This window comes from Oncorhynchus mykiss, chromosome 6 (genome assembly GCF_013265735.2).
Source record: "Oncorhynchus mykiss isolate Arlee chromosome 6, USDA_OmykA_1.1, whole genome shotgun sequence".
Taxonomy (NCBI): Eukaryota; Metazoa; Chordata; class Actinopteri; order Salmoniformes; family Salmonidae; genus Oncorhynchus; species Oncorhynchus mykiss.
Window position 1 is genome coordinate 44,233,845 of NC_048570.1, and position 27,463 is coordinate 44,261,307.

At 41.6% G+C, this 27,463-nt stretch overlaps 1 protein-coding gene and 1 long non-coding RNA gene across 4 annotated transcripts in view; one reads left to right on the forward strand and one right to left on the reverse strand.

The window, feature by feature from the left end:
• nf2a (neurofibromin 2a (merlin)) overlaps positions 1–27,463 on the reverse strand; it is a 61,537-nt gene that overhangs the window by 22,995 nt on the left and 11,079 nt on the right. For all 3 annotated transcript variants that reach the window (XM_021606583.2, XM_021606584.2, XM_036980165.1), the window contains 8 exons: positions 21,624–21,692; positions 20,833–20,915; positions 20,176–20,251; positions 9,077–9,211; positions 8,766–8,840; positions 7,617–7,730; positions 7,282–7,404; positions 4,954–5,171 (listed from right to left, as the gene is read on the reverse strand). In XM_021606583.2, the coding sequence (XP_021462258.2) occupies positions 4,954–5,171; positions 7,282–7,404; positions 7,617–7,730; positions 8,766–8,840; positions 9,077–9,211; positions 20,176–20,251; positions 20,833–20,915; positions 21,624–21,692 (893 nt within the window). The remainder of the gene's footprint in view (positions 1–4,953; positions 5,172–7,281; positions 7,405–7,616; positions 7,731–8,765; positions 8,841–9,076; positions 9,212–20,175; positions 20,252–20,832; positions 20,916–21,623; positions 21,693–27,463) is intronic.
• LOC110526008 lies at positions 25,252–26,280 on the forward strand. The gene is made up of 3 exons (XR_002473856.2): positions 25,252–25,731; positions 25,829–25,900; positions 26,052–26,280. It is a non-coding gene; the product is annotated as an uncharacterized LOC110526008 (long non-coding RNA).

Consider the following 27,463-nt stretch of genomic DNA (forward strand, 5'->3'; position numbering starts at 1 on the left):
CAACTACCTCTTTCCCTACTGTATTTATTTTATTTAGCTCCTTTGCACCCCATTATTTGTATTTCTACTTTGCACATTCTTCCACTGCAAATCTACCATTCCAGTGTTTTACTTGCTATATTGTATTTACTTTGCCACCATGGCCTTTTTTTGCCTTTACCTCCCTTATCTCACCTCATTTGCTCACATCGTATATAGACTTGTTTCTACTGTATTATTTATTGACTGTATGTTTGTTTTACTCCATGTGTAACTCTGTGTTGTTGTATGTGTCGAACTGCTTTGCTTTATCTTGGCCAGGTCGCAATTGTAAATGAGAACTTGTTCTCAACTTGCCTACCTGGTTAAATAAAGGTGAAATAAAATCAAATAAAAATTGTGCGCCGCCCTATGGGACTCCCAATCACGGCCAGTTGTGATACAGCCTAGAATCGAACCAGGGTCTGTAATGACGCCTCTAGCACAGATGCAGTGCCTTAGACCATTGCGCCACTCGAGAGCCGCAAATATGCATCCAAACTGAACTGAAATCTAATCAGAAACTTGTTACGTTGTTTTCACAGCTTTCTATTAACTTATAACCGGTCCAACTGAAGCCATTTGGACATTTTGCACAGAAAATCTTTACCATATTTTTTGTTGTTGGGTTATTGCATTTTCTCCCCGGTCCCTAAATGTCTTTGCGCTGCGAAAGGAGAGCTGACAGAACTTTATCGATGTATGCTTCAATCTAGTTGACATTTGATCATTTATTACCTTCCGGTGAGCAACGGTTTATTTAGTCTTCTAGGGCAACATACACTGAGTGTACAAAACATTAAGAATGCATTCTTAATATTGAGTTGCACTCCCCTTATTCCCTAAGAATAGCCTCAATTTGTCAAGGTCTCAAAAGCATTCCATAGGAATGCTGGCCCATGTTGACTCCAATGCTTCCCACACGTTGGATAGATGTTCTTTGGGTGGTGGACCATTCTTGATACACATGGGAAGCTGTTGTGTGAATACCCGTCAGCGTTGCGGTTCTTCACACAAACCGCTGCGCCTGGCACCTACACGTTCAAAGTCACTTAAATCTTTTGTCTTGCCCACTCACACTCTGAATGGCACACAATCCATTTCTCAATTGTCTCAAAGCTTAAAAATCCATCTACACTGTTTGAAGTGGATTTAACAAGTGAAATCAATAAGAGACCATAGCTTTCACCTGGTTAGTCTCATGGAAAGAGCAGGTGTTCTTAATGTTTTGTAGACTAGGTGTACAATGACAGAAGAGAAGCTGCATTTATCGAATTATAGACAAGTTACAACTAACAGTCTACCAAAATGATAAGCAGGAACATATCTAAATTAGGCAACACATTTAAAAAAAAATTAAACAACTTCATTGCATACAGCAGTCAGGAGGTTACGGATGGGTTATTAGCAATTGTGGGAGGGTGTGGGTGAACAAACATCTGGCCCACGCACCAATATCGTGCATGTGTCCAGGGGCGGAACTTAAATGGGTGCGCCGCACCTATGGCAGCCAATGCAAAGGGCCCCCAAAAAACATGTCATATCACTTTTAAAAAATGGTCACAAGAATAGAGGGTGCGGTATTACAACAAAAAAAGCAATACTCTGTAAATCAGGTAGCGATTGCCCATACTGAATAAGATTTTACACAGGGGGGGGGGGGGGCCTGGCTATGCTTTGCACCCATGAGTGTGAAAGCCCTGCTCGTATCACAACAAAACACTCAAATTTAAACTTAATCTAACTTCACAACAAAAGTCTGGCTAAACTTTAAACTGTTTTACCATTGAGCACCACATTGAAAGCATGTGTTCAACTTAGTTTTTCTTTTCATTTTTTGGGGATCCAATTAGATGACCAATAATCGGTCGGGACGATATTTATGGCCGTATTAGCCTATCGGCCCTTGAGTATTGGCGCAGCTGATCTCCCCTTTATAGTGCCAGCGCACTTGCCTCGTGTGAAACTCCTGCAGAACTCCTCCGGAGCAACTCATTGCTAGTTAGCCTGTCCTCGAGGAACCTCTGGGCTGCTTGCCCAGCTACCCACTCATGATGAATATAAATGTAGCACACTTTAATAATGCCCCATAGAATGTAGAAAGTATTAATTAATTTACTGTTTGGCAGTGTTGTACTCGAGTCCAGTCTCGAGACAACATATTGAGTGTCTCGGTCTTGTCTGTGTCGGATACATTTGTACTCAATCTTGACTCTGTCTCGGACAGTGAGTAAAAATCTCAATCAGCTTCCATTTAATCAGCGCATAAAACCACTTACCAGGCCAAATATATACTCTCCTTTCTTGAAACATTATCTTAACAGCCTTTATATCTATTATACACGTTAGCGCAGTGGCGAACCTACAGGCCTTCATGTTCTTGATTCTGAAGACAGCAACTAATACCAGCGAACTCATGTAGGAGTGCTTTTTATAAAACGCAAAGGGCCAGTGGTGTAGTTGAGGCTATACGCAGGTATAAACCGTATATACCCACTTTTTTTTTTTCATTGGTTTTGTTTTGAATGAAAATCTGGAAAATCTATAGGGGTTTTCAAAAAAAAGGAAAACACTGAAATCCTTCGCTGGGCGGGCCGCTTGGGAACTTTTTGTTAATTTGAGTATACCCACTTCTCCAGGCACCACTACATATGGGCGATGGAAAGATAGCAGTCACACACAACATGATGATAAAGGACAAGCAGTCCATAAACTCTGACATAATAAGCCAGTAGCTCCCAATTGTAATGCAAAAACAACCATTCCAAAAAACATTTCTGAAATACTAACACAGAAATACTATACATTTTGAACTCTTATGGTGATTTGACTAAATTGCAAGCGCAGTCTTGAATTGGACGCATTTTTCTGGTCACGGACCCCTTGTCCCCCTCTGGTCTTCACTCAGACTCGATTTAGGTGATCTCGAACACAACACTGCTGTTAGGCAAAACAATGTCCATACAGGCTGCAGCACTTCACAAAGCAACATACCGGTAGCTTGCTTGCTAACTAGCTAGGTTAACAAAATTCAGCATTCATAAAGCTAACTTTGATTGTTATGACGCTAACATCAGTTCACTACCCTAAAACTGATAGCTAATAATGCTAAATATACTAATTTCAAAGCTGATTATCCACAACTTTCCCTTGCTGAGCCAAAATGCCTGGCTACAAGATTAACAAGTGGTGTCTTTTCTCTTTCACAGAAGTGACTTAGTTTTCCTCTAAAGTGTTGATCAGTAGGCCTAACATGGTCCCAAATTAAAAGGAACACCGATTATTTGTCATCTGTAGCCCCATAGACTGAAATAAGCCAAAACGACCTCAATAACTCACTGCATTGAATATGAATTCACCTGTATTGTGAGTAGGCCTATGCCACCTTGATTTACCCAGTTTATCATGAGATTTACCAATATGTTGTTACATTGTTTAAAAAAAAGTCAAAATGGGTTGTATTATTGATTTATTATTGCAACCAAAATTGGTTGTATTATTGATTTGTTAATGCATACATGTCTGTCTCTGGAAAAATGTACCATCAAAATGTTTCAATATAATTATATTTATTATCATCATAAAATATCTGCCATTGGCCCCCTTGTCCCCAAAAATCAGTACCTGTCATTAAAACCTGTTGTGACTAGGGGGCAGTATTTTCATTTTTGGAAAAATAACGTACCCAAAGTAAACAGGATATTTTGTCAGGACAAGATGCTAGAATATGCATATAATTGACAGCTTAGGATAGAAAACACTCTAAAGTTTCCAAAACTGTAAAAATATTGTCTGTGAGAATAACAGAACTGATATTGCAGGCGAAAGCCTGAGAAAAATCCAATCCGGAAGTGCCTCCTGTTTTGAAAGCTCTGCATTCCAATGCGTCCCTATTGAGCAGTGAATGGGCTATTAACCAGATTACTTTTTCTACGTATTCCCCAAGGTGTCTACAGCATTGTGACGTAGTTTACGCATTTGTGTTGAAGAATACCCGTAAGCGGCTACATTGTGTAAGTGGTCACCTGATGGCTCTCAGAGTGATTCTCGCGTAAAATACAGAGGTAGCCATTTTTTCAATCGGTCCTACTGAAAAACCAATTGTCCCGGTGGATATATTATCGAATAGATATTTGAAAAACACCTTGAGGATTGATATTAAACAACGTTTGCCATGTTTCTGTCGATATTATGCAGCTAATTTGGAATATTTTTCGGCGTTTTCGTGACCGCAATTTCCGGACGATTTCTCAGCCAAATTTAAAGAACAAACGGACCTATTTCGCCAACAAAAATAATATTTTTGGAAAAAAGGAACATTGGCTATCTAACTGGGAGTCTCGTGAGTGAAAACATCTGAAGCTCATCAAAGGTAAACGATTTAATTTGATTGCTTTTCTGATTTTCGTGACCAAGTTACCTGCTGCTAGCTGGACATAATGCTATGCTAGGCTATCGATAAACTTACACAAATGCTTGTCTTGCTTTGGCTGTAAAGCATATTTTGAAAATCTGAGATTACAGGGTGATTTAACAAAAGGCTAAGCTGTGTCTCTCAATATATTTCACATGTGATTTTCATGAATAGGAATATTTTCTAGTAATATTTATGTCCGTTGCGTTATGCTAATTAGTGTCAGTCGATGATTACGCTCCCAGATCCGGGATGGGGTGTCACTAGAGGTTAAAAACCCATATTGGTTGTTCTCTACATCCAATGCACATCTTGTGCTATTTTTCACCCAAAGAAAATAAATTCAAGTTGAGAAACATTTTATTTTACTTTACAATTTTGTAATTTATAGCAGACGCTCTTATCCAGAGTAGTGAGTGCATACATTTTCATACTGGTTCCCCATGGGAATTGAACCCACAACTCCGGCATTGCAAGGGCCATTCTCTACCAACTGAGGCACACACATCCATTTGACTCACCTCCTCTCTGACTCATCAGCCATCTTGAGGGCCATCATCTCCGCCTCCAGCATCTTCTGCTCCATCATTCTCCTCTCCTCCTCTGAGCGGATGGCTGTCATCTTGATACGCTGCATTTCGGCCTCGGCCTCACTAGCCTTCTGGGACAGCAGCGTCGCTTCCTCCTCAGCTATCTGGGCCTTCTCAGCCAGGAGATCTGCTGTCTCCTCAGAACGAAGCTAGAGAGGGGGACAGAAACAGACATAACATGTTCATAGAAGTTAATAAACATTTGTAAAGCAGTTTAGCCTCCTCCTCAGTTGGTCTGCTGTCTCCCCACTATGCAGCTACATAGAGGGATGGAAAGAGACAAGGCCTTCATAAGCATTTCATATACAGTTCACAAACATTCATAAAGCAGCTACGTTGGCCTGCTGTCTCATCTGAAAGCAGTAAGAGGGAGGGAGGGAGGGAGGGTAAGAGAGTAAGACACACAAATCATTAACCTTCTGTTGAATCTGACAATTAATCTTAATGGTTGTACAGTCGTCTCAAATAAAACTGTGAAGGACCTCGGCGTTACTCTGGACCCTGATCTCTCTTTTCAAGAACATATCAAGAACAGCTTTTTTCCATCTACGTAACATTGCAAAAATCAGAAACTTTCTGTCCAAAAATGATGCAGAAAAATTAATCCATGCTTTTGTCACTTCTAGGTTAGACTACTGCAATGCTCGACTTTCCGGCTACCCGGATAAAGCACTAAATAAACTTCAGTTAGTGCTAAATACGGCTGCTAGAATCTGACTAGAACCCAAAAAATTGATCAAATTACTCCAGTGCTAGCCTCTCTACACTGGCTTCCTGTCAAAGCAAGGGCTGATTTCAAGGTTTTACTGCTAACCTACAAAGCATTACATGGGCTTGCTCCTACCTATCTCTCTGATTTGGTCCTGCCGTACATACCTACACGTACGCTACGGTCACAAGACGCAGGCCTCCTAATTGTCCCTAGAATTTCTAAGCAAACAGCTGGAGGCAGGGCTTTCTCCTATAGAGCTCCATTTTTATGGAACGGTCTGCCTACCCATGTCAGAGACGCAAACTCGGTCTCAACCTTTAAGTGTTTACTGAAGACCCATCTCTTCAGTGGGTCATATGATTGAGTGTACTCTGGCCCAGGAGTGGGAAGGTGAACGGAAAGGCTCTGGAGCAACGAACCGCCCTTGCTGTCTCTGCCTGGCCGGTTCCCCTCTTTCCACTGGGATTCTCTGCCTCTAACCCTATTACAGGGGCTGAGTCACTGGCTTACTGGGGCTCTCTCATGCCGTCCCTGGAAGGGGTGCGTCACCTGAGTGGGTTGATTCACTGATGTGGTCATCCTGTCTGGGTTGGCGCCCCCCCCCCCCCCCCCCCCCCTGGATTGTGCCGTGGCGGAGGTCTTTGTGGGCTATACTTGTCTCAGGATGGTAAGTTGATGGTTGAAGACATCCCTCTAGTGGTGTGGGGGCTGTGCTTTGGGAAAGTGGGTGGGGTTATATCCTTCCTGTTTGGCCCTGTCCGGGGGTGTCCTCGGATGGGGCCACAGTGTCTCCTGACCCCTCCTATCTCAGCCTCCAGTATTTATGCTGCAGTAGTTTATGTGTCAGGGGGGCTAGGGTCAGTTTGTTATATCTGGAGTACTTCTCCTGTCCTATTCGGTGTCCTGTGTGAATCTAAGTGTGCGTTCTCTAATTCTCTCCTTCTCTCTTTCTTTCTCTCTCTCGGAGGACCGAAGCCCTAGGACCATGCCCCAGGACTACCTGACATGATGACTCCTTGCTGTCCCCAGTCCACCTGACCGTGCTGCTGCTCCAGTTTCAACTGTTCTGCCTTATTATTATTCGACCATGCTGGTCATTTATGAACATTTGAACATCTTGGCCATGTTCTGTTATAATCTCCACCCGGCACAGCCAGAAGAGGACTGGCCACCCCACATAGCCTGGTTCCTCTCTAGGTTTCTTCCTAGGTTTTGGCCTTTCTAGGGAGTTTTTCCTAGCCACCGTGCATCTACACCTGCATTGCTTGCTGTTTGGGGATTTAGGCTGGGTTTCTGTACAGCACTTTGAGATATCAGCTGATGTACGAAGGGCTATATAAATACATTTGATTTGATTTGATGTTGTGCCATAGCAGAACGATTACAAAAACTACATTATTTTGATTAACAATCTTTAAGCATCAGGACCCAAAATTCCTGGGTAAACCATCCCCTTTCCAAGTAAAACATCTATTTATATATGAGATGTGTCTGGGTCTAGGAACACCCCACTAGGTTTAAAAAAAGAAACACCCCACTGTTCTTACCAGAGCGTCATTGGCCATGTGGGCTTCATCCTGTAGCTGTATCAGTCTCCTTTCCAGATCGTCCCTGGCTCTCTCTGCCACCTCTCTCAGGTGCTTCTCCCTCTCTAACCGCTGCCTCTCCACCTAGACACAGACAGAGAGAGGCGGGGGCGTGAGCAGGTTACAGGTTTGACCGAGAGGGACATAGTCAGGATCACAAAGAGACAGAGGACAAAGGTAATGAGGAACAATGGGGACAAAAGCTGCAGCTGTAAGGGCAGAAAGAGGAGCACAGAGACTGTAGGGGTGGTAAACCACCATGTCTCTTCCAACGACTCAGCCTCCATTGCTCATACCCGTTTCCTGGCCCTCTCCTCTCGGGCCTGGGCCTTCATCTGTTGCACCTCTAGAGAGTCCACCCTCCTCCTCCGCAAGAACAGGTTATGGTTCCCCATGCACAGCTGCAGGATCTAGAGAGGAACAATTAGGTGAGTTTAAGTACACTTCAAGGTCCAATGCAGCCATTTTCATCTCAATATCAAATCATTTCTGGGTAACAACAAAGTACCTTACTGTGATCGTTTTGAATAAAAAAAAATAAAAAAATGTTTTAAATGCTTCTTAGCAAAAATACATTTCTCAAGCAAGAGAGTGGCATGGGTGGGGATGGGGAAACTGAAAACTGTCTGTTATTGGCAGAGAGGTTGGGAACTCTTTCGTATTGGTCTATTAACTAATTTGAGGTCACCAGGCAGGCCAAAGCTAAATCCCAACAAAACAGGCTGATATTTCAGGCCGTCAGCTCTTACACTAAAAGGGCAGTATCAAAATTTTTGATATTATTATTATTATTCCAACCCTTATAGTGTGGAAATATAAACTGAGTGTACAAAGCATTATGAACACCTTCCTAATATTGAGTTGCACCCTGCCTTTTGCCCTCAGAACAGCCTCAATTCATCAGGGCATGGACTCTACAAGGTGTCATAAGCGTTTAACAGGGATGCTGGCCCATATTGACTCCAACGCCTCCCACAAGTTGGCTGGATATCAAGTTGGCTGGATATCCTTTGGGTGGTGGATCATTCTTGATACACACAAGAAACTGTTGAGCGTGAAACTCAGCAGCGTTGCAGTTCTTGAAACGAACTAGTGCACCTCACACCTACTACCATACCCTGTTAAAAGGCACTTAAATATTTTGGCTTGCCAAATCACCCTCAATGGCACAAATACACAATCCATGTCTCAAGGCTTAAAAATACTACCCTTCATCTACACTGATTGAAGTGTATTTAACATGTGACATCAATAAGGGATAGACTGACCAGGTGAATACAGGTGAAAGCTATGTCATGGAAAGAGTTTTGTACATTCAGTGTAGAAAAGACAGGAAATCAAGTTTCAAAATCAAGCACTGGGCCTTGAAAAGCAAGAATCTAGCTCTCACATAATACAGTCAACAACAACAAAAAAGCATGTTTCGTTGTCATCACTGTACTCACCAACTTGTTAACCTTCAACTTGGTGGAGTTGAACTTGAACACGTCTGTTTTCTTGTCCAGAGGCTTTATGGCAAACTTAATCAGAAAGACGACAAGACACATTAAAACCTCAAAGTAAGAAGTTACACAAACTTTAAAAACAGACTTGTTCGATTCAGGGTTGGGGTCAATTCCGTTTGAATTCAGTCAACTCAGAAAGTAAACTACATTAAATTTGAATTTCTGTTTAATTCCTGAGTTGACTGGATTGAAATGGAACTGATCCCAATCCTGGTCCAATTTCAGAGGCTGTAGGAGTAACGATCCAGTACCTCTCTGTCGCTGTAGGAGATGTTGCGAATCTCATTCCAGGGGAAGGAACATTTGGGGGTTAACTTGTTGTCTGGATCGTAGATATGTAGACCCAAGGCATCCACTCCGAGCAGGAGATCTGTTCCCTTCTTGTTCTGGGGGAAATAAAAGAACAGAGGGACGAATGAAGAAAGCGAGGATGAAGCAAAGAAAGTTACCCACACACCCTATTTTTATGTATCCTTTTATTTAACTAGGCAAGTCAGTTAAGAACAAATGACTTACAATGACCCTAATAAAGAACATTTAATTCCATGTAATTTATTTAACCAGGATAGTCCAAATCAGTAACTTAGTAACACTTTCCAGTATTTTCCAGGAAGTTTTGGGTGGTGAATGAGAAGAGGAAACAAAGCCCTCAGTACAGTGACTTGCGAAAGTATTCGGCCCCCTTGAACTTTGCGACCTTTTGCCACATTTCAGGCTTCAAACATAAAGATATAAAACTGTATTTTTTTGTGAAGAATCAACAACAAGTGGGACACAATCATGAAGTGGAACGACATTTATTGGATATTTCAAACTTTTTTAACAAATCAAAAACTGAAAAATTGGGCATGCAAAATTATTCAGCCCCCTTAAGTTAATACTTTGTAGCGCCACCTTTTGCTGCGATTACAGCTGTAAGTCGCTTGGGGTATGTCTCTATCAGTTTTGCACAACGAGATACTTTTTTTCCCATTCCTCCTTGCAAAACAGCTCGAGCTCAGTGAGGTTGGATGGAGAGCATTTGTGAACAGCAGTTTTCAGTTCTTTCCACAGATTCTCGATTGGATTCAGGTCTGGACTTTGACTTGGCCATTCTAACACCTTGATATGTTTATTTTTGAACCATTCCATTGTAGATTTTGCTTTATGGTTTGGATCATTGTCTTGTTGGAAGACAAATCTCCGTCCCAGTCTCAGGTCTTTTGCAGACTCCATCAGGTTTTCTTCCAGAATGGTCCTGTATTTGGCTCCATCCATCTTCCCATCAATTTTAACCATCTTCCCTGTCCCTGCTGACGAAAAGCAGGCCCAAACCATGATGCTGCCACCACCATGTTTGACAGTGGGGATGGTGTGTTCAGCTGTGTTGCTTTTACGCCAAACATAACGTTTTGCATTGTTGCCAAAAAGTTCAATTTTGGTTTCATCTGACCAGAGCACCTTCTTCCACATGTTTGGTGTGTCTCCCAGGTGGCTTGTGGCAAACTTTAAACAACACTTTTTATGGATATCTTTAAGAAATGGCTTTCTTCTTGCCACTCTTCCATAAAGGCCAGATTTGTGCAATATACGACTGATTGTTGTCCTATGGACAGAGTCTCCCACCTCAGCTGTAGATCTCTGCAGTTCATCCAGAGTGATCATGGGCCTCTTGGCTGCATCTCTGATCAGTCTTCTCCTTGTATGAGCTGAAAGTTTAGAGGGACGGCCAGGTCTTGGTAGATTTGCAGTGGTCTGATACTCCTTCCATTTCAATATTATTGCTTGCACAGTGCACTCTGACACTCTGACATGTTTAAAGCTTGGGAAATCTTTTTGTATCCAAATCCGGCTTTAAACTTCTTCACAACAGTATCTCGGACCTGCCTGGTGTGTTCCTTGTTCTTCATGATGCTCTCTGCGCTTTTAACGGACCTCTGAGACTATCACAGTGCAGGTGCATTTATACGGAGACTTGATTACACACAGGTGGATTGTATTTATCATCATTAGTCATTTAGGTCAACATTGGATCATTCAGAGATCCCCACTGAACTTCTGGAGAGAGTTTGCTGCACTGAAAGTAAAGGGGCTGAATAATTTTGCACGCCCAATTTTTCAGTTTTTGATTTGTTAAAAAAGTTTGAAATATCCAATAAATGTCGTTCCACTTCATGATTGTGTCCCACTTGTTGTTGATTCTTCACAAAAAAATACAGTTTTATATCTTTGTGTTTGAAGCCTGAAATGTGGCAAAAGGTCGCAAAGTTCAAGGGGGCCGAATACTTTCGCAAGGCACTGTAGCTGTGAGATTACCAGACTTCTCTATTGTGTTTGTCTTTCTGACAGACAATTCATTACTCTCCTTTACGCTAATAAATACCAGCGGCGTTACAAAGTAGTGCTCTTTGTTGCCTGCTCTACCATGTGTTTGATGCCATTCCAATCGCTCCGTTCCAGCTATTATTATGAGCTGTCCTCCCCTCAGGAGACTCCACTGCTGGCAACTCAATTAATTATAGAGCTGGGCAATATGGAAAAAAATCCAGATTGCAATAAATTGATGCAATAACGATAAATAGAATGATGTGTTTAGGGCTGACCCCAATTAGTCGACTGGTCGATTGTTTGATCGTTAGTCTGTTAGTCGACCGAGATTGTATTACTGCTCAACACACTATATGTGTGTATTTATTTGTGCTCATCTCAGTGAACTAATCCATTGTGGAGGCCTAGACTAAAAGCCGATTTATGCTTGATCCGAAAATTCGGCTCCATATGGAGGAGGGTGTGACGCAATTGCAGAGTCTCGAGAAGCCAAATCGAACTCCGTACCGCATCGCCACGAGACTCCCAAATTTTGTAACAACTCTGTATAGCTCCACATTGACATGATTGGTTGACGGTAGAAACACAAACTCACTTCCTTGACCACAGCTCTGCACTGCTCAACGAAGCGCAAGAAGTACGAATGCCCTGACTTCTGCTAAGGCCATATCACCATAAATGCTCCATGGCCAATGCAGACGTCGGATTGACCATGCACTCAGATGCACAATGCCCTTCTTACTCCAGAATGCTCTCTCTCCCGCCAATTTGTGCACATAAATTGTTTCATAACTTCATTGTGTTAATTGTGTTTGATTGTTAGTGTATATCAATTCCCAGTAGTACATTTACTGTTAATTCCTAATCTACAATGTTTGTTACTATGGTTACAGTCATTTCTGTTAATGCATTCAATATTATTCCAGACTTCCCGTTATCATTGTCAGAGTGGACACATTGTTTGCAGAGTGCACAACCTATGCTAAACTTCTGAGAAACAAGCTTATTTCATCCCATTTATGCTGCTCGATCATCCTATTTTATGCTGCTCGATCATCCTATCATCCTATTATCCTATTTTAACTTAATTGAGGAGAATAAGAACCTAAATGTATTTTTGATACTGTCGCAAAGCTAGCAAAAAAGCAGCATTCCCGGAGAGAGGATGGCTTTCACTTTAGCTGTGATAAATTTGTGAACTTTGACGAAAAGATCATGATCATTAGAAAGCAAATTACAGACTCCTCTTAAATCCTCGTATTTCTCCAAAGCTCAGTTGTCCTGAGCCTGCACAACATTGCCAGGACCTAGAATCAAGGGAGACACTCAAGTTTTTTAGTACTATATCCCTTGACACATTGATGAAAATAATCATGGCCTCTAAACCTTCAAGCTGCATACTGGACCCTATTCCAACGAAACTACTGAACGAGCTGCTTCCTGTGCTTGGCCCTCCTATGTCAAACATAATAAATGGCTCCATATACACCGGATGTGTACCAAACTCACTAAAAGTGGCAGTAATAAAGCGTCTCTTGAAAAAGCCAAACCTTAACCCAGAAAATATAAAAAACTATCTCCCATTCCTCTGAAAGTTTTGAAAAAGCTGTTGCACGGCAACTCACTGCCTTCCTGAAGACAACAATGTATATGAAATGCTTCGGTCTGGTTTTAGACCCCATCATAGCAGTGAGACTGCACACGTGAAGGTGGTAAATTACCTTTAAATGGCGTCAGACCAAGGCTCTGCATTTGTCCTCATGCTCCTAGACCTTAGTGCTGCTTTTGATACCATCGATCACCACATTCTTATGTAGAGATTGGAAACCCAAACTGGTCTACACGGACAAATTCTGGCCTGGTTTAGATCTTATCGATTGGAAAGATATGTTTGTCCTCTGACAAATCAACTGTAAATGTCAAGTGTTCCTCAAGGTTCCGTTTAAGGACCACTAGTGTTTTCACTATATATTTTACCTCTTGGTGATGTCATTCGGAAACATAATGTTAACTTTCACTGCCATGCGGACGATACACAGCAGTACATTTCAATGAAACAAGGTGAAGCCCCAAAATTGCCCCTCCCTGGAAGCCTGTGTTTCATACATAAGAAAGTGGATGGCGGTAAATGTTTTACTTTTAAACTTGGACAAAACAGAGATGCTAAGAAACAAAGAGATCTTCTGTTGGATCTGACAATCTTGATGGTTGTACATTCGTCTCAAATAAAACTGAAGGACCTCTGCATTACTCTGGACCCTAATCTCTCTTTTGATGAACATATCAAGACTGTTTCAAGGACAGCTTTTCCGCATCTACGTAACATTGCAAAAATCAGGAACTTTGTCCAAAAATTGTCCAAAAATTATGCAGAAAAAATTATCCATGCTTTTGTCACTTCTAGGTTAGACTACTGCAATGTTCTACTTTCCGGCTACCCAGATAAAGCACTAAATAAACTTCAGTTGGTGCTAAACACTGCTGCTAGAATCTTGACTAGCACCAAAAAATGTGATCATATTACTCCAGTGCTAGCCTCTACACTGACTTCCTGTTAAGGCTAGGGCTGATTAAGGTTTTACTGCTAACCTAAGAAGCATTACATGGAAGTTCTCCTACCTATCCTTCCGATTTGTAGTGTGGTGGTTGAAGATATCCCTTTAGTGGTGTGGGGTTGTGCTTTGGCAAAGTGGGTGGGGTTATATCCTGCCTGTTTGGCCCTGTCCGGGGGTATTGTCAGATGGGGCCACAGTTTCTTGACCCCTCCGGTCAGCCCCCAGTATTTATGCTGCAATAATTTGTGTCGGGGGCTAGGGTCAGTCTGTTATATCTGGAGTATTTATCCTGTCTTATCCGGTGGCCTGTGTGAATTTAAGTATGCTCCCTCTCTCTTTTTCTCAGAGGACCTGAGCCCTAGGACCATGCGTCAGGACTACCTGGCCTGATGACTCCTTGTTGTCCCCAGTTCACTTGGTTGTGTTTCAACTGTTCTGCCTGCGGCTATGAAACCCTGACCTGTTCACCGGACATGCTACCTTGTCCCGGACCTGCTGTTTTCGACAGTCTCTCTCTCTACCGCACCTGCTGTCTCTAACTCTGAATGATCGGCTATGAAAAGCCAACTGACATTTACTCCTGAGGTTGCACCCTCTACAACCACTGATTATTATTATCCAACCATGCTGGTCATATATGAACGTTTGAACATCTTGGCCATGTACTGTTATTCCTCACAATCAAATGCCGACCTCATTATCTACCAAGGGAATTATCTTCGATCATAATCACAGTAGTGTATATTCCTCCCCAAGCAGACACAGACGGCCCCGAAAGAACTTAATTCGACTCAATGTAAACTGGAATCCACATATCCTGAGGCTGCATGTATTGTAGCTGGGGATTTTAACAAGGACAATCTGAAAACAAGGCTCCCTAAATTCTATCAGCATATCGATTGCTCTACCCGTGCTGGCAAAACCATGGATCATTGTAATTCTACCTTCCGCGACGCATATAAGGCCCACCCCCGCACTCCTTTCGGAAAAGCTGACCACGACTCCATTTTGTTGCTCCCAGCCTTTAGACAAAAACTAAAACAGGAAGCACCCGCGCTCAGGTCTGTTCAAAGCTGGTCTGACCAATCGGATTCCACGCTTCAAGATTACTTCGATCACGTGAACTGGGATATTTTCCAGATAGCGTCGAACAACAACATGGCTGAATACGCTGATTCGGTGAGCGAGTATATTAGCAAGTGCATCGGTGATGTTGTACCCACAGCATCTATTAAAACCTTCCCCAATCAGAAACCGTGGATTGATGGCAGCATTCACGCAAAACTGAAAGGGCCAACCACTGCTTTTAATCAGGGCAAGGTGACCGGAAACATGACCGAATATAAACAGTGTAGCTAATCCCTCCACAAGGCAATCAAACAAGCTATAGCTTCAGTATAGAGACAAAGTAGAGTCGCAATTCAACGGCTCAGACACGAGAGGTATGTGGCAGTGTCTACAGTCAATCACGGACTACAAAAGAAAAACCAGCCCTGTCGCGGACCACGATGTCTTGCTCCCAGACAGACTAAAGAATATCTTTGCTCGCTTTGAGGACAATACAGTGCCACTGACACCGCCCGCTACCAAAAGTTGCGGGCTCTGCTTCACTGCAGCCAACGTGAGTGAAACATTTAAACGTGTTAACCCTCGCAAGGATGCAGGCCCAGACGGCATTCCCAGCCGCGTCCTCAGAGCATGCGCAGACCAGCTGGCTGGTGTGTTTACGGACATATTCAATCAATCCTTATCCCAGTCTGCTGTTCCCACATGCTTCAAAAGGGCCACCATTGTTCCTGTTCCCAAGAAAGCTAAGGTAACTGAGCTAAATGACTACCACCCTGTGGCACTCACTTCCATCATCATGAAGTGCTTTGAGAGACAAGTCAAGGACCATATCACCTCCACCCTACCTGACACCCTAGACCCACTCCAATTTGCTTACCGCCCCAATAGGTCCACAGACGACGCAATCACAATCACACTGCCCTAACCCATCTGGACAAGAGGAATACCTATGTAAGAATGCTGTTCATCGATTACAGCTCAGCATTTAACACCATAGTACCCTCCAAACTCGTCATTAAGCTCGAGACCCTGGGTCTCAACCCCGCCCTGTGCAACTCGATCCTGGACTTCCTGGGCTGCCCCCAGGTGGTGAGGGTAGGTAACAACATCTCCACCCTGTTGATCCTCAACACAGGCCCCACAAGGGTGTGTTCTCAGCCCTCTACTGTACTCCCTGTTCACCCACGACTGCGTGGCCATGCACGCCTCCAACTCAATCATCAAGTTTGCAGACGACACTACAGTGGTAGGCTTGATTACCAACAACGAAGAGACGGCCTACAAGGAGGAGGTGAGGGCCCTCGGAGTGTGGTGTCAGGAAAATAACCTCACACTCAATGTCAACAAAACAAAGGAGATGATCGTGGACTTCAGGAAACAGCAGAGAGAGCAGCCCCCTATCCACATCGACGGGACAGTAGTGGAGAAGGTGGAAAGCTTTAAGTTCCTCGGCGTACACATCACAGACAAACTGAAATGGTCCACGCACACAGACAGCGTGGTGAAGAAGGCGCAGCATCGCCTCTTCAAGGCTGAAGAAATTCAGTCACCAAAAACACTCACAAACTTTTACAGATGCACAATTGAGAGCATCCTGTTGGGCTGTATCACCGACTGGTACGGCAACTTCTCCGCCCACAACCATAAGGCTCTCCAGAGGGTAGTGAGGTCTGCGCAACGCATCACCTGGGAACGAACTACCTGCCCTCCAGGACACCTACAGCACCCAATGTCACAGGAAGGCCAAAAAGATCATCAAGGACAACAACCACCCGAGCCACTGCCTGTTCACCCTGCTATCATCCAGAAAGCGAGGTCAGTACAGGTGCATCAAAGCGGGGACCGAGGGACTGAAAAACAGCTTCTATCTCAAGGCCATCAGACTGTTAAACAGCCATCACTAACATTCAGTGGCTGCTGCCAACATACTGACTCAACTCTAGCCACTTTGATAATGGAAAAATTGATGTAATAAATGTATCACTAGCCACTTTAAACAATGCCACTTTATATAATGTTTACACACACACACACACACACACACACACACACACACACACACACACACACACACACACACACACACACACACACACACACACACACACACACACACACACACACACACACACACACACACACACACACACACACACACACACACACACATACATACATACATACATACATACATACATACATACATACATACATACATACATACATACATACATACATATATTACTCATCGTATATTGGACTTGTAACCAAAAGGCTATTTTTACATAGTTGGCAAAGGCAATAGAATTTACTTTGTAGGTTTGTATCGTTTGTATCGTTTGTATCGTTTATTTAGATATAATTTTAATTAACCACATGACAATGATAGATATAAAGACGTTACTTTAAATTAAACTGTTTCATGAAAATGTGTATATGAAAACCACAATTGGCACGCAGATCGGTAGAAATGGTAAGATAAATTGGCATTCCACATAAATTGGCATTCCACATGAGTAGCCTATTACCGGCAACTTCAGGAGAATAGTTAAGTCAAGTTAAGGTTTTTTCCTTCTGGTTATCTAGATCTCTGGCAACCTCAAGGCATTTATCTTATTTCATCAAACTGTAAACTTTAAGCTGACGACTTTTAGTCGACCAAGATTTTTTTTTTGTCGGGGAAAACCCTAATAAGTTTAAAGGATAATCATTTTTTTAAATTATAAACTACTACTTCTAGTTTGACAGTTGTAGACATCAAATTGTCTCATTAACAATCACCCATATTAGCAAACTTATTTAATTTCAAAGGCTACTCATCATAATGAACAATATCAGCAAAATGCCTGCGATAAGTGTCGATAATTTTCAGTTTATCTTCCCAGCTCTCTAATTCAGTACTCTGATAAATACAAGGTACCGTTCATCTTAACCTACATGAATTACTCATGTTGAGAAAGTTTGATGTGGTACTTAGAATGCCTCGGTCTTTTAGAGTAGACATTGATCACTGCAGTAGGCTATATTATCTCACTTCAAGAGAGAAATTGATTCCATATTAAATGGGATAATCGACCCCCAGAAATAAAAATGATGATACTCCTGTCAATTTGATGAAAGCCTATGTACTATTAGTGGGTAAAATACAAAAGATCGCCAAATCAACCACTAAATGGTGTCTGGAACACATCCATCAGTTTATCGTCATGACAAAGTATATATTTTTCTTAGATGTGCTCAATCTAAACAGTGTATGCATTTATTCAACTTAGTTTCTCCTTCAAGTACCATCTAGCAATGCACCATCTAGCAATGCACCCTGTGTGTCTGTGGGAAACATGGGAAAGGGCCCCTCTCGCCATAGCAACATACTGCAATCGCTCTGGTCAGAGCAAACTGCAAGTAGAACTCTGATAGACTCCTAAATTGATAGTGCAGTTTGTTTAAGCGATTTTATAGCTAGCTTGCAACACTGAACAAAAATATAAATGCAACATGTAAACTGCTGGTCCCGTGTTTCAGTAAAATCTTTGAAATTGTTTGCATGTTACGTTTCTACACTGCAAAAAAATTGAAAATACAACAATTTCAAAGATTTTACTGAGTTACAGTTCATATAAGGAAATCAGTCAATTTAAATAAATTAATGAGGCCCTAATCTATGGATTTCACATGAATGGGAACACAGATATGCGTGCTTCAACATCTGCATTGCTCACCTGTTTGGGGTTTCAGGCTGGGTTTCTGTATAGCACTTTCTGACATTGGCTGATGTAAAAAGGACTTTATAAATACATTTGATTGATTTATCTGTTGGTCACATACCTTAAAAAAAATAAGTAGGGGCATGGATCAGAAAACTAATCAGAATCTGGTGTGACTACCATTTGCCTCATGCATCTCCTTCACAGAGTTGATCAGGCTGTTGATTGTGGCCTGTGGATTGTTGTCCCATTCCTCTTCAATGGCTGCGAAGTTGCTGGATATTGGCAGGAACTGGAACACACTGTCGTACGCATCGATCCAAACATGCTCAATGAGTGACATGTCTGGTGAGTATGCAGGCCATGGAAGAACAGACATTTTCAGCTCCCAGGAATTGAGTACAGATCTTCACAACATGGTGCCGTGCGTTATCATGCTTAAACATGAGGTGATGGCGGTGGATGAATGGCACGACAATAGGCCTCAGTATTTCATCACGGTATCTCTATTGTCAGGTCAAGACCTTGGTGACTACAAGCACGTAGATGAGCTTCCCTGAGACGGTTTCTGACAGTTTGTGCAGACATTCTTCAGTTGTGCAAACCCACAGTTTAATCAAGTGGCTGCTTTCAGACATTCCGGCAGGTGAAGAAACCGGATATGGAGGTCCTGGGCTGGTATGGTTACATGTGGTCTGCGATTGTGAGACAGGTTGGATGTAATTCTCTAAAAACGACATTGGAGGTGGCTTACGGTAGAGAAATTCACATTATTCGATGGCAACGGCTCTGGTGGACATTCCAGCAGTCAGCATGCCAATTGCACGTTCCCTCAGAACTTGAGACATCTGTGGCAACATGTGTGTGACAAAATGCACATTTCAGAGTGGTGTTTTATTGTCCCCAGCACAAGGTGCACCTGTGTAAAGATCATGTTTAATCAGCTTCTTGATATGCCACACCTGTCAGGTGGATGGATTATCTTGGCAAAGGAGAAATGCTCACTAACTGGGATGTAAACAAATTTGTACAACAAAAATGTAAGACACATTTTAAAATTTCTGGCTCTTATTTTTACTCATGACATTTATATTTATATTTTTGTTCAGTGTACTTCATATACTGATATTGACTGGTATTATTGTGTGTAACTACATTTGCTAGCTAGCTAGCTAGCAAGCCCAAATAGAGCATTGCATTGTGGGTTTTGTAGTAGACTTGAGCTACAACAGATTTCCACATGTTGCTACCAACCTTGTTATAATGACAAAATTAAACATCACCACATTTTTTCCCCCAAAGTGTAATTTAACACTGTTTGGGGTGGATTATCCCTTTAAAGAACATCATGATGAAGTAGTAATACTGCAGTAAACCATGGTTACTTTTCATATTAGTCACTCATGACAGACTGTTAGATTTGGTTCTCGGTGCTGAGATTACTTTTATAAAGCTTAAATCAATCCCACTATATTAGGATCCAGATATTTTATACTACAACCTCCTGAAGTACAAATTTATATAGGATTCAACTTTCATCTTATTTCTTCATTTGAGGATAATAGCTTTTTATTGGCTTACTGATGGATGAATCATCCAGGATGATGTTAATCATAACTTTCCATGAGCTTAACGCTTCTAACGTTTCTATGGGCTTATTGTATGGGCTTAACACCTCTCTTTGATTGGAAACAAGCAGAAAAGGTTCAGGCTCACCCTGATGGGAAAGTAATTGATGCCGTACATCTCCAGGTCCTGAGCTATTTTTAAGTACTCCATCTCAGCATCTTCCCTGTGTCAGGAGAAGAGAAGACGAGATCAGAACATCATGTGTCAATGAGAGAGAGACCTCTTTCTAACTCATGCATCATCACGTGTAATAGAGCAGTGGTTCCCAACTCCAGTACCCCTAACAGTACACATTTTTACTGTAGCCCCGCACAAGCACACCTGATTCAACATCAGCAGGGGGTTTCACACTAACGTAGAGAGTAATTCCCTGAATGCACTTGAAGTCACACTATGTGGTTTAGGCAGATTAACATATTCTGCTGCAACTTCAAACAGCCAGTTACGTTGTAATGTTGTGATGAAAGTTAATTAATTAGCTTTTTTCTCCTTCTAGGTTGTCAGACCTGACTCTTCTTCTGGGTCATCTCCAGCTTTGACAAAAAACACAACGTTGACACTCGTTTCACTTTTATCTGATGTTCTTTTGATGTGGCTGGCAAGAGGGTAGATCCATAAGTGCATTTTTATGTCTGCCTTTCTAAGCAAGGGAGGAAAAAACTCATAAGCACTGGAAACTGTCATAGGGAATCAGTGAAGACAGACCCTTTATTCCTAGACAGGTATATGACATTGCAGTCTTACCTTGTCCTCCCTCTATGCTCAGCATAACAAGAAGTGATTCTCTCCTCCCACATCTCTGCTGTCATTTGGTAAAGGTTGATCACCTAAAAAACAGAGGATAGGTAGTCACAACAATCACTCAAACGTTTATGCAAAATATATGCAGTACAATAACAGAAACGTGTTTTGTACATGTGTTCCAGGAAATCCAAGGAAAACGTTATTTAAAAAAATAAAAATAAATTTACCCCTTTTTCTCCCCAATTTCGTGGTATCCAATTGTTTTAGTAGCTACTATCTTGTCTCATCGCTACAACTCCCGTACGGGCTCGGGAGAGACGAAGGTTGAAAGTCATGCGTCCTCCGATACACAACCCACCCAAGCCGCACTGCTTCTTAACACAGCGCACATCCAATCCGGAAGCCAGCCGCACCAATGTGTCGGAGGAAACACAGTGCGCCCGGCCCACCACAGGAGTCGCTGGTGCGCGATGAGACAAGGACATCCCTACTGGCCAAGCCCTCCCTAACCCGGACGACGCTAGGCCAATTGTGCGTCGCCCCACGGACCTCCCAGTCGCGGCCGGTTACGACAGAGCCTGGGCGCGAACCCAAAGTCTCTGATGGCACAGCTGGCGCTGCAGTACAGCGCCCTTAACCACTGCGCCAGTGGTTAAGCCACTGCGCCAATGACGGTAACATTATTACCGTCATTGATAATGTCCTTACCATTTCTGACAGAAATTAAAACTACAAGGTTACTACGATGGTGCTTATGTATTGCAGCTAAAAGACTATTGGCAGTCACTCACCCTCTTTGGTAAGAGTTCCTCTTGAGCCAGAAAGCCTAGTCTGTGGACATTGGGGTCATAGTCTCCATACTGCAAAGTCAAGAGAGCAAAAACAGTTAAAAGGTAATGGTCAGGCCAGGATAACAGCCAATAGAGATAATATGATAGTATATCTCTATCCTTTTATGAAGTTTATGATGTGATAAAGTCACAGTCGTAAGATGAGAGATGAATCGGTCAAAATTAACAGGGTCAGGGCTTCCATCAACACACAGACTAATTTACTTGCAGCACACACACACACCCCTTCCTGGTCGTCAGGAAATGGTGACATTACATAATGTCATTAAGATATGGTTCACAAATGAGAGAGGAATAACAATGAACTAGAGAAGGGAATGTCAAATACCTTCAGTGGTGACACAAAAATTACCACCCCCGGGCTAGAGAAAACTGTGGTAGTTCCTTTATAATGCAGTGTTTGTTTATGTGTGTGCGCGCGTGTGTCAGGAACACAGTTTCAGGACTGGTACAAAAAGGCCAAAGGAAATAGGTATAAAATGTGTGTATGGACCAGAAACTGATGGGACCTGATGATAACGGCAGGTAGCCTAGTGGTTAGAGCGTTGGGCCAGTAACCGAAAGGTTTCTGGATAGAATCCCCGAGCTGACAAGGTAAAAATCTGTCGTTCTGCCCCTGAACAGTTCCCCGGTAGGCCATCATTGTAAATAAGAATTTGTTCTTAACCGACTTGCCTAGTTAAATAAAGGTTCAATTTAAATAACAGCTACTGACCATTTAGCTTTCATCAGTTGGAACTGAATGTGAGTTTCTACCTAGTAACTAGGGAATCATGGTTAATGGCAAATTCATCAACATTCAGAAAAAGGACACAGTAGTAGTTTTGGAAGTGTGTTGGATACTGTTGGTTGTTGTAGTTGTATAGGAGGTTGTGTTGTTACTGTATTTCAATTCTAAACCTTGAATTACATTAATCTAATCAAGACATTCAATTGACAAGAATCCCTTTTATATGCCAATTTATCAAATCATCGATGTCAGCTGCCAGAGCAGACTGGTCGATCGTATCTCAGACCAATTCTGTGTATTGTATTCTACTCACACAGTGGGGTTACATTGCAGGCTGCCTGGTGTGTCACACTCTCACACCACTCGCTACCATTCTTTTTCTGCTACCCCTGCTCTACCTACAGCCAGTGAGTGGATGCCTGGCCAGGCAACTTCCTGCGTTTTGTTTTTAAGCAGCAGTTGCTTGAAACTCCCTGTCAACATGTCTCTGGAGCGAGGTGCCCCGCTGAATACCAAACACGAGTCTATCCTGCACTGCCTAGCAGGATGATACTTTAGCCTACACAAATACGCGCATGCACATACACACCAACAAATACATAAACCTTTCTGCTTCCTATAAACCCTTTTTCAGTCTACCCTCCTTCAATCGCTCTCCATCTCTTGCATGTCAATTACGCTTTCCACTGCTTATGATGTTCAGTGGTATCTGCTGTCATTGAAATCAGACTACAGATCTTACATCTAAGATTGCCCTTAACGCAACCTGCCTATAGGTTAAACCATGCCAGTTAGAATCACTTGTCTTTCCCCCACTCACTTCGCCCTCATTTTCTTCATAGAGAACATCTCATTCCACACACACACGTGGGGGGTGGGGGAATCGATGTAGTTACATATCACAATATTATTTTGACTCCCAAGTATCGATTTGTAAATAATTATAATATTAAACAATTTCAGGGACACAAAATGCTGAGGGCCCAAAAAGGTGACACTTTGTTTTTTGCACTGAAACATGCAAAAATAAATCCCTGCTAGGGGGAAATGCATGTTTAAACTAATTAGACAACAAAGAATATGATCTACATGATCAGTCTCGGTGTGTAAAATAAAAAGTGGTTAATGTGAACCTAACTCACAGCTAAAAAAAAATGTAAAGAAAGCAATCCAAATGTTCTTTGTTGCCTAGACCTACTGCAAATGACACTTAGGTCTTGAGAAAAAAAAAAATACACTAATTTGCAATTAGCCATGACAGCCTTTATAATAGAACGCTTGTGACCACACATAAATATTGCACTTGAGAAAAAAAAAATACATCTTAAAGTAGAAATAAAATGAAACAAACAAGCATTCTATTTTTGCTCTATTATAGTGGCCACTATAGTTGACATTGATCAAGTGCCCAAGTCTACATGTGTGCAAACATAACGTTCACTGAGTAAAAAAAAGTATAATCCTCCTCACACACATTACTGTCAAGATCAACACAACAAAAACAATATCTTTGTGCTACACTGCACATTATTACACTGTACACTTTCTGCCTGTGGTTCTACAATGTGCCAACAAAAGTGAGAAAGAGGGAAAGTGTGTGATGTTACTTTCATCTCAATAGTGGCATATAGCTTAAGCCAGGCCCAGCTCCTGGCAGCTACACTTGATCCCTGAATCAACTTGTTTAACATGCAATGCCTCATTTTCACCTAATTATCTCATCCTCAAAATGAACCACATACTGTAGAGGGAAAACATTAGTTAACAGAAAGTGGTTGGATCATTAGCTAATTAACATTTCACCGATTGCCAGGGTCCAGTAAGCAACTAACACGTTATAATTTGAGGAACGGCAAGGAGTCTACACCGAGGTATACACCGAGGTAACGACAGTTTCAGGTTGGATATTCAACGAATATTCGCCTGTAGTTTTCCTTACGTCCACCAACAGCAGTTAGGGACCGTCAACATAGTGACAAATCACATTTTTCAAATTTCAATAGCTCTTTAACCATTACTCCTAAAACGTTCAAAACTGGTTGTAGCTAACCCGATGGCATAGACACATATTGCACACACTTTTTTTTGTCTAATTACATCTCGCACTATTTTTAATTATTTATTTACATTTTCTAATTTCAATAGCTCCTTGGTCATGTGACTAGTGACTTCAAACAAGGTTCAGAATGTACACTCAGTAGGCCTACACATTGCACACCCTTAAGTTTGTCCATTTTCATCTCACACGTTTTTACATTAAATTTGTAAACATCCATGGTCATGTCACCACTTTGGATCCTATTCTTGGACAGTTAGAAGACACAATGCGTCAATGCAACAAACAAAATAATTACTAATTATTGTCCACGAGTAAGCTTAACCTTGTGGATCTGTGGGTGTTTGGGCCAATAAAGTGCCAACTCAATAAAGTGCCAATTTTACCACTGACGGGCAATAGTTTTTAATCTAAACCAGACCTTATTTTACTGGAGTACACTAACCCTTAATTGGGGCTCTTTTCTTGACACACAGTAGCAGTTTACCAGATAAGAAGTCAAGAAGAAGCAGTGCGGCTAGGTTGGGTTGTGTATCGGAAGACGCATGACTTTCAACCTTCGTCTCTCCCGAGCCCGTACGGGAGTTGTAGCGATGAGACAAGATAGTAGCTACTACAACAATTGGACACCACCAAATTGGGGAGAAAAAGTCAAGAAGATCAGAAAGTAGATTGTAGTAAGGGTGTATTACGTTCTGTGCTGGCCCCATTGTCATATCCATTCTGGATTCTGAGTGGTAAAATCATAGCTGAATAGGGTTGGATCCTATATGCTACTTTTATTATTCTCCTGTAAATGGTTCAGTACCTATAATTTAGGCTGTGTGTAGAATGGGGCATAAAGGAAATTACCTCTACTAGATTATAGTGATAAGGAAATCAGAATAGTGTTTTGGCCTGTGTATTCATTTGCCTATAACTAATCAGAACTCCATTATGTTTCCATAAAAAAAAGAGAATCATTTCAAAATGAGAAGATCCTGCCATGGAAAAGACGACTGGGTGGACATAAAGTGGAAAGGAAGGGAAATAACACACACCATCAGCTACGGGGTCTTTAATGCAGGTTTGATTAGTTATATTTTCAATAATGAATGGTTAGCGGTTACGTGACAAAACTCTTATTTTATTTTTTGGTGTAGATGGCCAAGGAAGTTGCACAGGATTTCCCAACATCCCCTCCCAAATTGGTATAGAACCTTCACAAAAACACATGGAGCAACTGCGAAAAGAAATGGCTGAGGATATACTAAAAATGTCTGGTATGTAATGACATTTAATTCAAAGTAAATGTAAATTCTTTCTTTTTATGTAGTTGTGTGGGACAACCAAATGTTCAGTTCATGCCTATGATTTCAGAGTTCAACAAAGCCAACAACTGCTTCTTGTGTGCCACTGAAAGAATCTGGATGTGGCCCAAGGACTGACTGTGTTAGTAACTTAATTTAACATGTTTATAATCTTTTGACAACAGTGACGGCATGTAAGGCATTTTATGATATAACACAGTGGATGGCTAATTCGTCATACTGAATTGATATTTGATATTATTTATAACGTTTTACGCTTTGTTTTGTTTTAGATTGAATATTTTGCATGCCAACGGTGGTTCCATGTGCTGTGCCTAGGAATGGAGACAAAAGAGTTCAGAGTGAAGAACACAAACTGGAAGTGCTGTGAAAATGTATGCTATACCCTATCCACACTGAAGAGGCTCTGAAATGTACATCAACCAGGGATAAAGAGAAAGTTAACACTGAAATGTTTTGTACTTATTTGAAGTAATGTGTCTGTTGACATGTTGGAAAAGATTAAAAGGTCTACAATTTCTGTTTAAATTTGTCAATATTCCATTTTTATTAATTGATTTTCTGGCCACCATTACTGTGGTTACATGTTCAGTATATGTAATGACCAGCAAACCCACTGCAGCCTACCTCACTAGCTCACTCTAACATGACTCTCGTACTTTGCCCTTTTCCTTTATGGTTGATTTTAACGATGAAAGGAGATATGTCTCTCTCCTATTGTGTACCGCTGTTAAATACTGTGGCAAAAAAAAAAAACTGGGAAAATAGGTAATTAGAACTGATTATTATAGATAAATATTAAAGTGTTAACACTGGACTAAACCCCCTAATTGTCAAACTAATATGAACAATAACACTAATATTAACAGTTGTACAACAATATAGAAGATACATGACTAGAGGTTATGCAATATGGGTGTATATCCACTGCATGCTTCTTAGGTGTGTAATTGACATGACCAAGGAGCTATTGAAATTTAAAACTTATGAAAAATGTACATTACACTGTGTGATTTTACAGTACACAAACAGGAGTACAATATATAAGGCTAGTCAGTGGGCATTCTGAAGTTCGTTTGAGTCCAAGTCACATGGGGCGGCATGGTAGCGTGGTGGTTAAAGCTAGTAACCGAAAGGTTGCATGTTCAAATCCCCGAGCTGACAAGGTACAAATCTGTCGTTCTGCCCCTGAACAGGCAGTTAACCCACTGTTCCTAGGCCGTCATTGAAAATAAGAATTTGTTCTTAACTGACTTGCCTAGTTAAATAAATAGTAAAAAATAAACATGACCAAGGAGCTATTGAATTTAAAAAAAATTGGTGTAAAATCAAGTGAGACAAAAATGGACAAACTAAAGGGTGTGCAATATATAAGGGTAGTCAGTGTACATTCTGAACCTTGAAGTAATTTGGTCTCATGACCAAGGAGCTATTGCAAAATGTAAAAACATGAGATGAAATTGGACAAACTAAAGGATGAGCAATGCGTAGGCCCGCTGAGTGTACATTCTGAACCTTGTTTGAAGTCAGGTCACATGACCAAGGAGCGTAGTCAGTGGACATTCTGAACATTGTTTGAGTTAAGTAGGTCACATGACCAAGGAGCTATTGAAATTCAAATGTATAAAAAAGTTTGCTTTGTTTACGCTCCCTAACTAATTCAACTAGGAATAGAAAATGCATT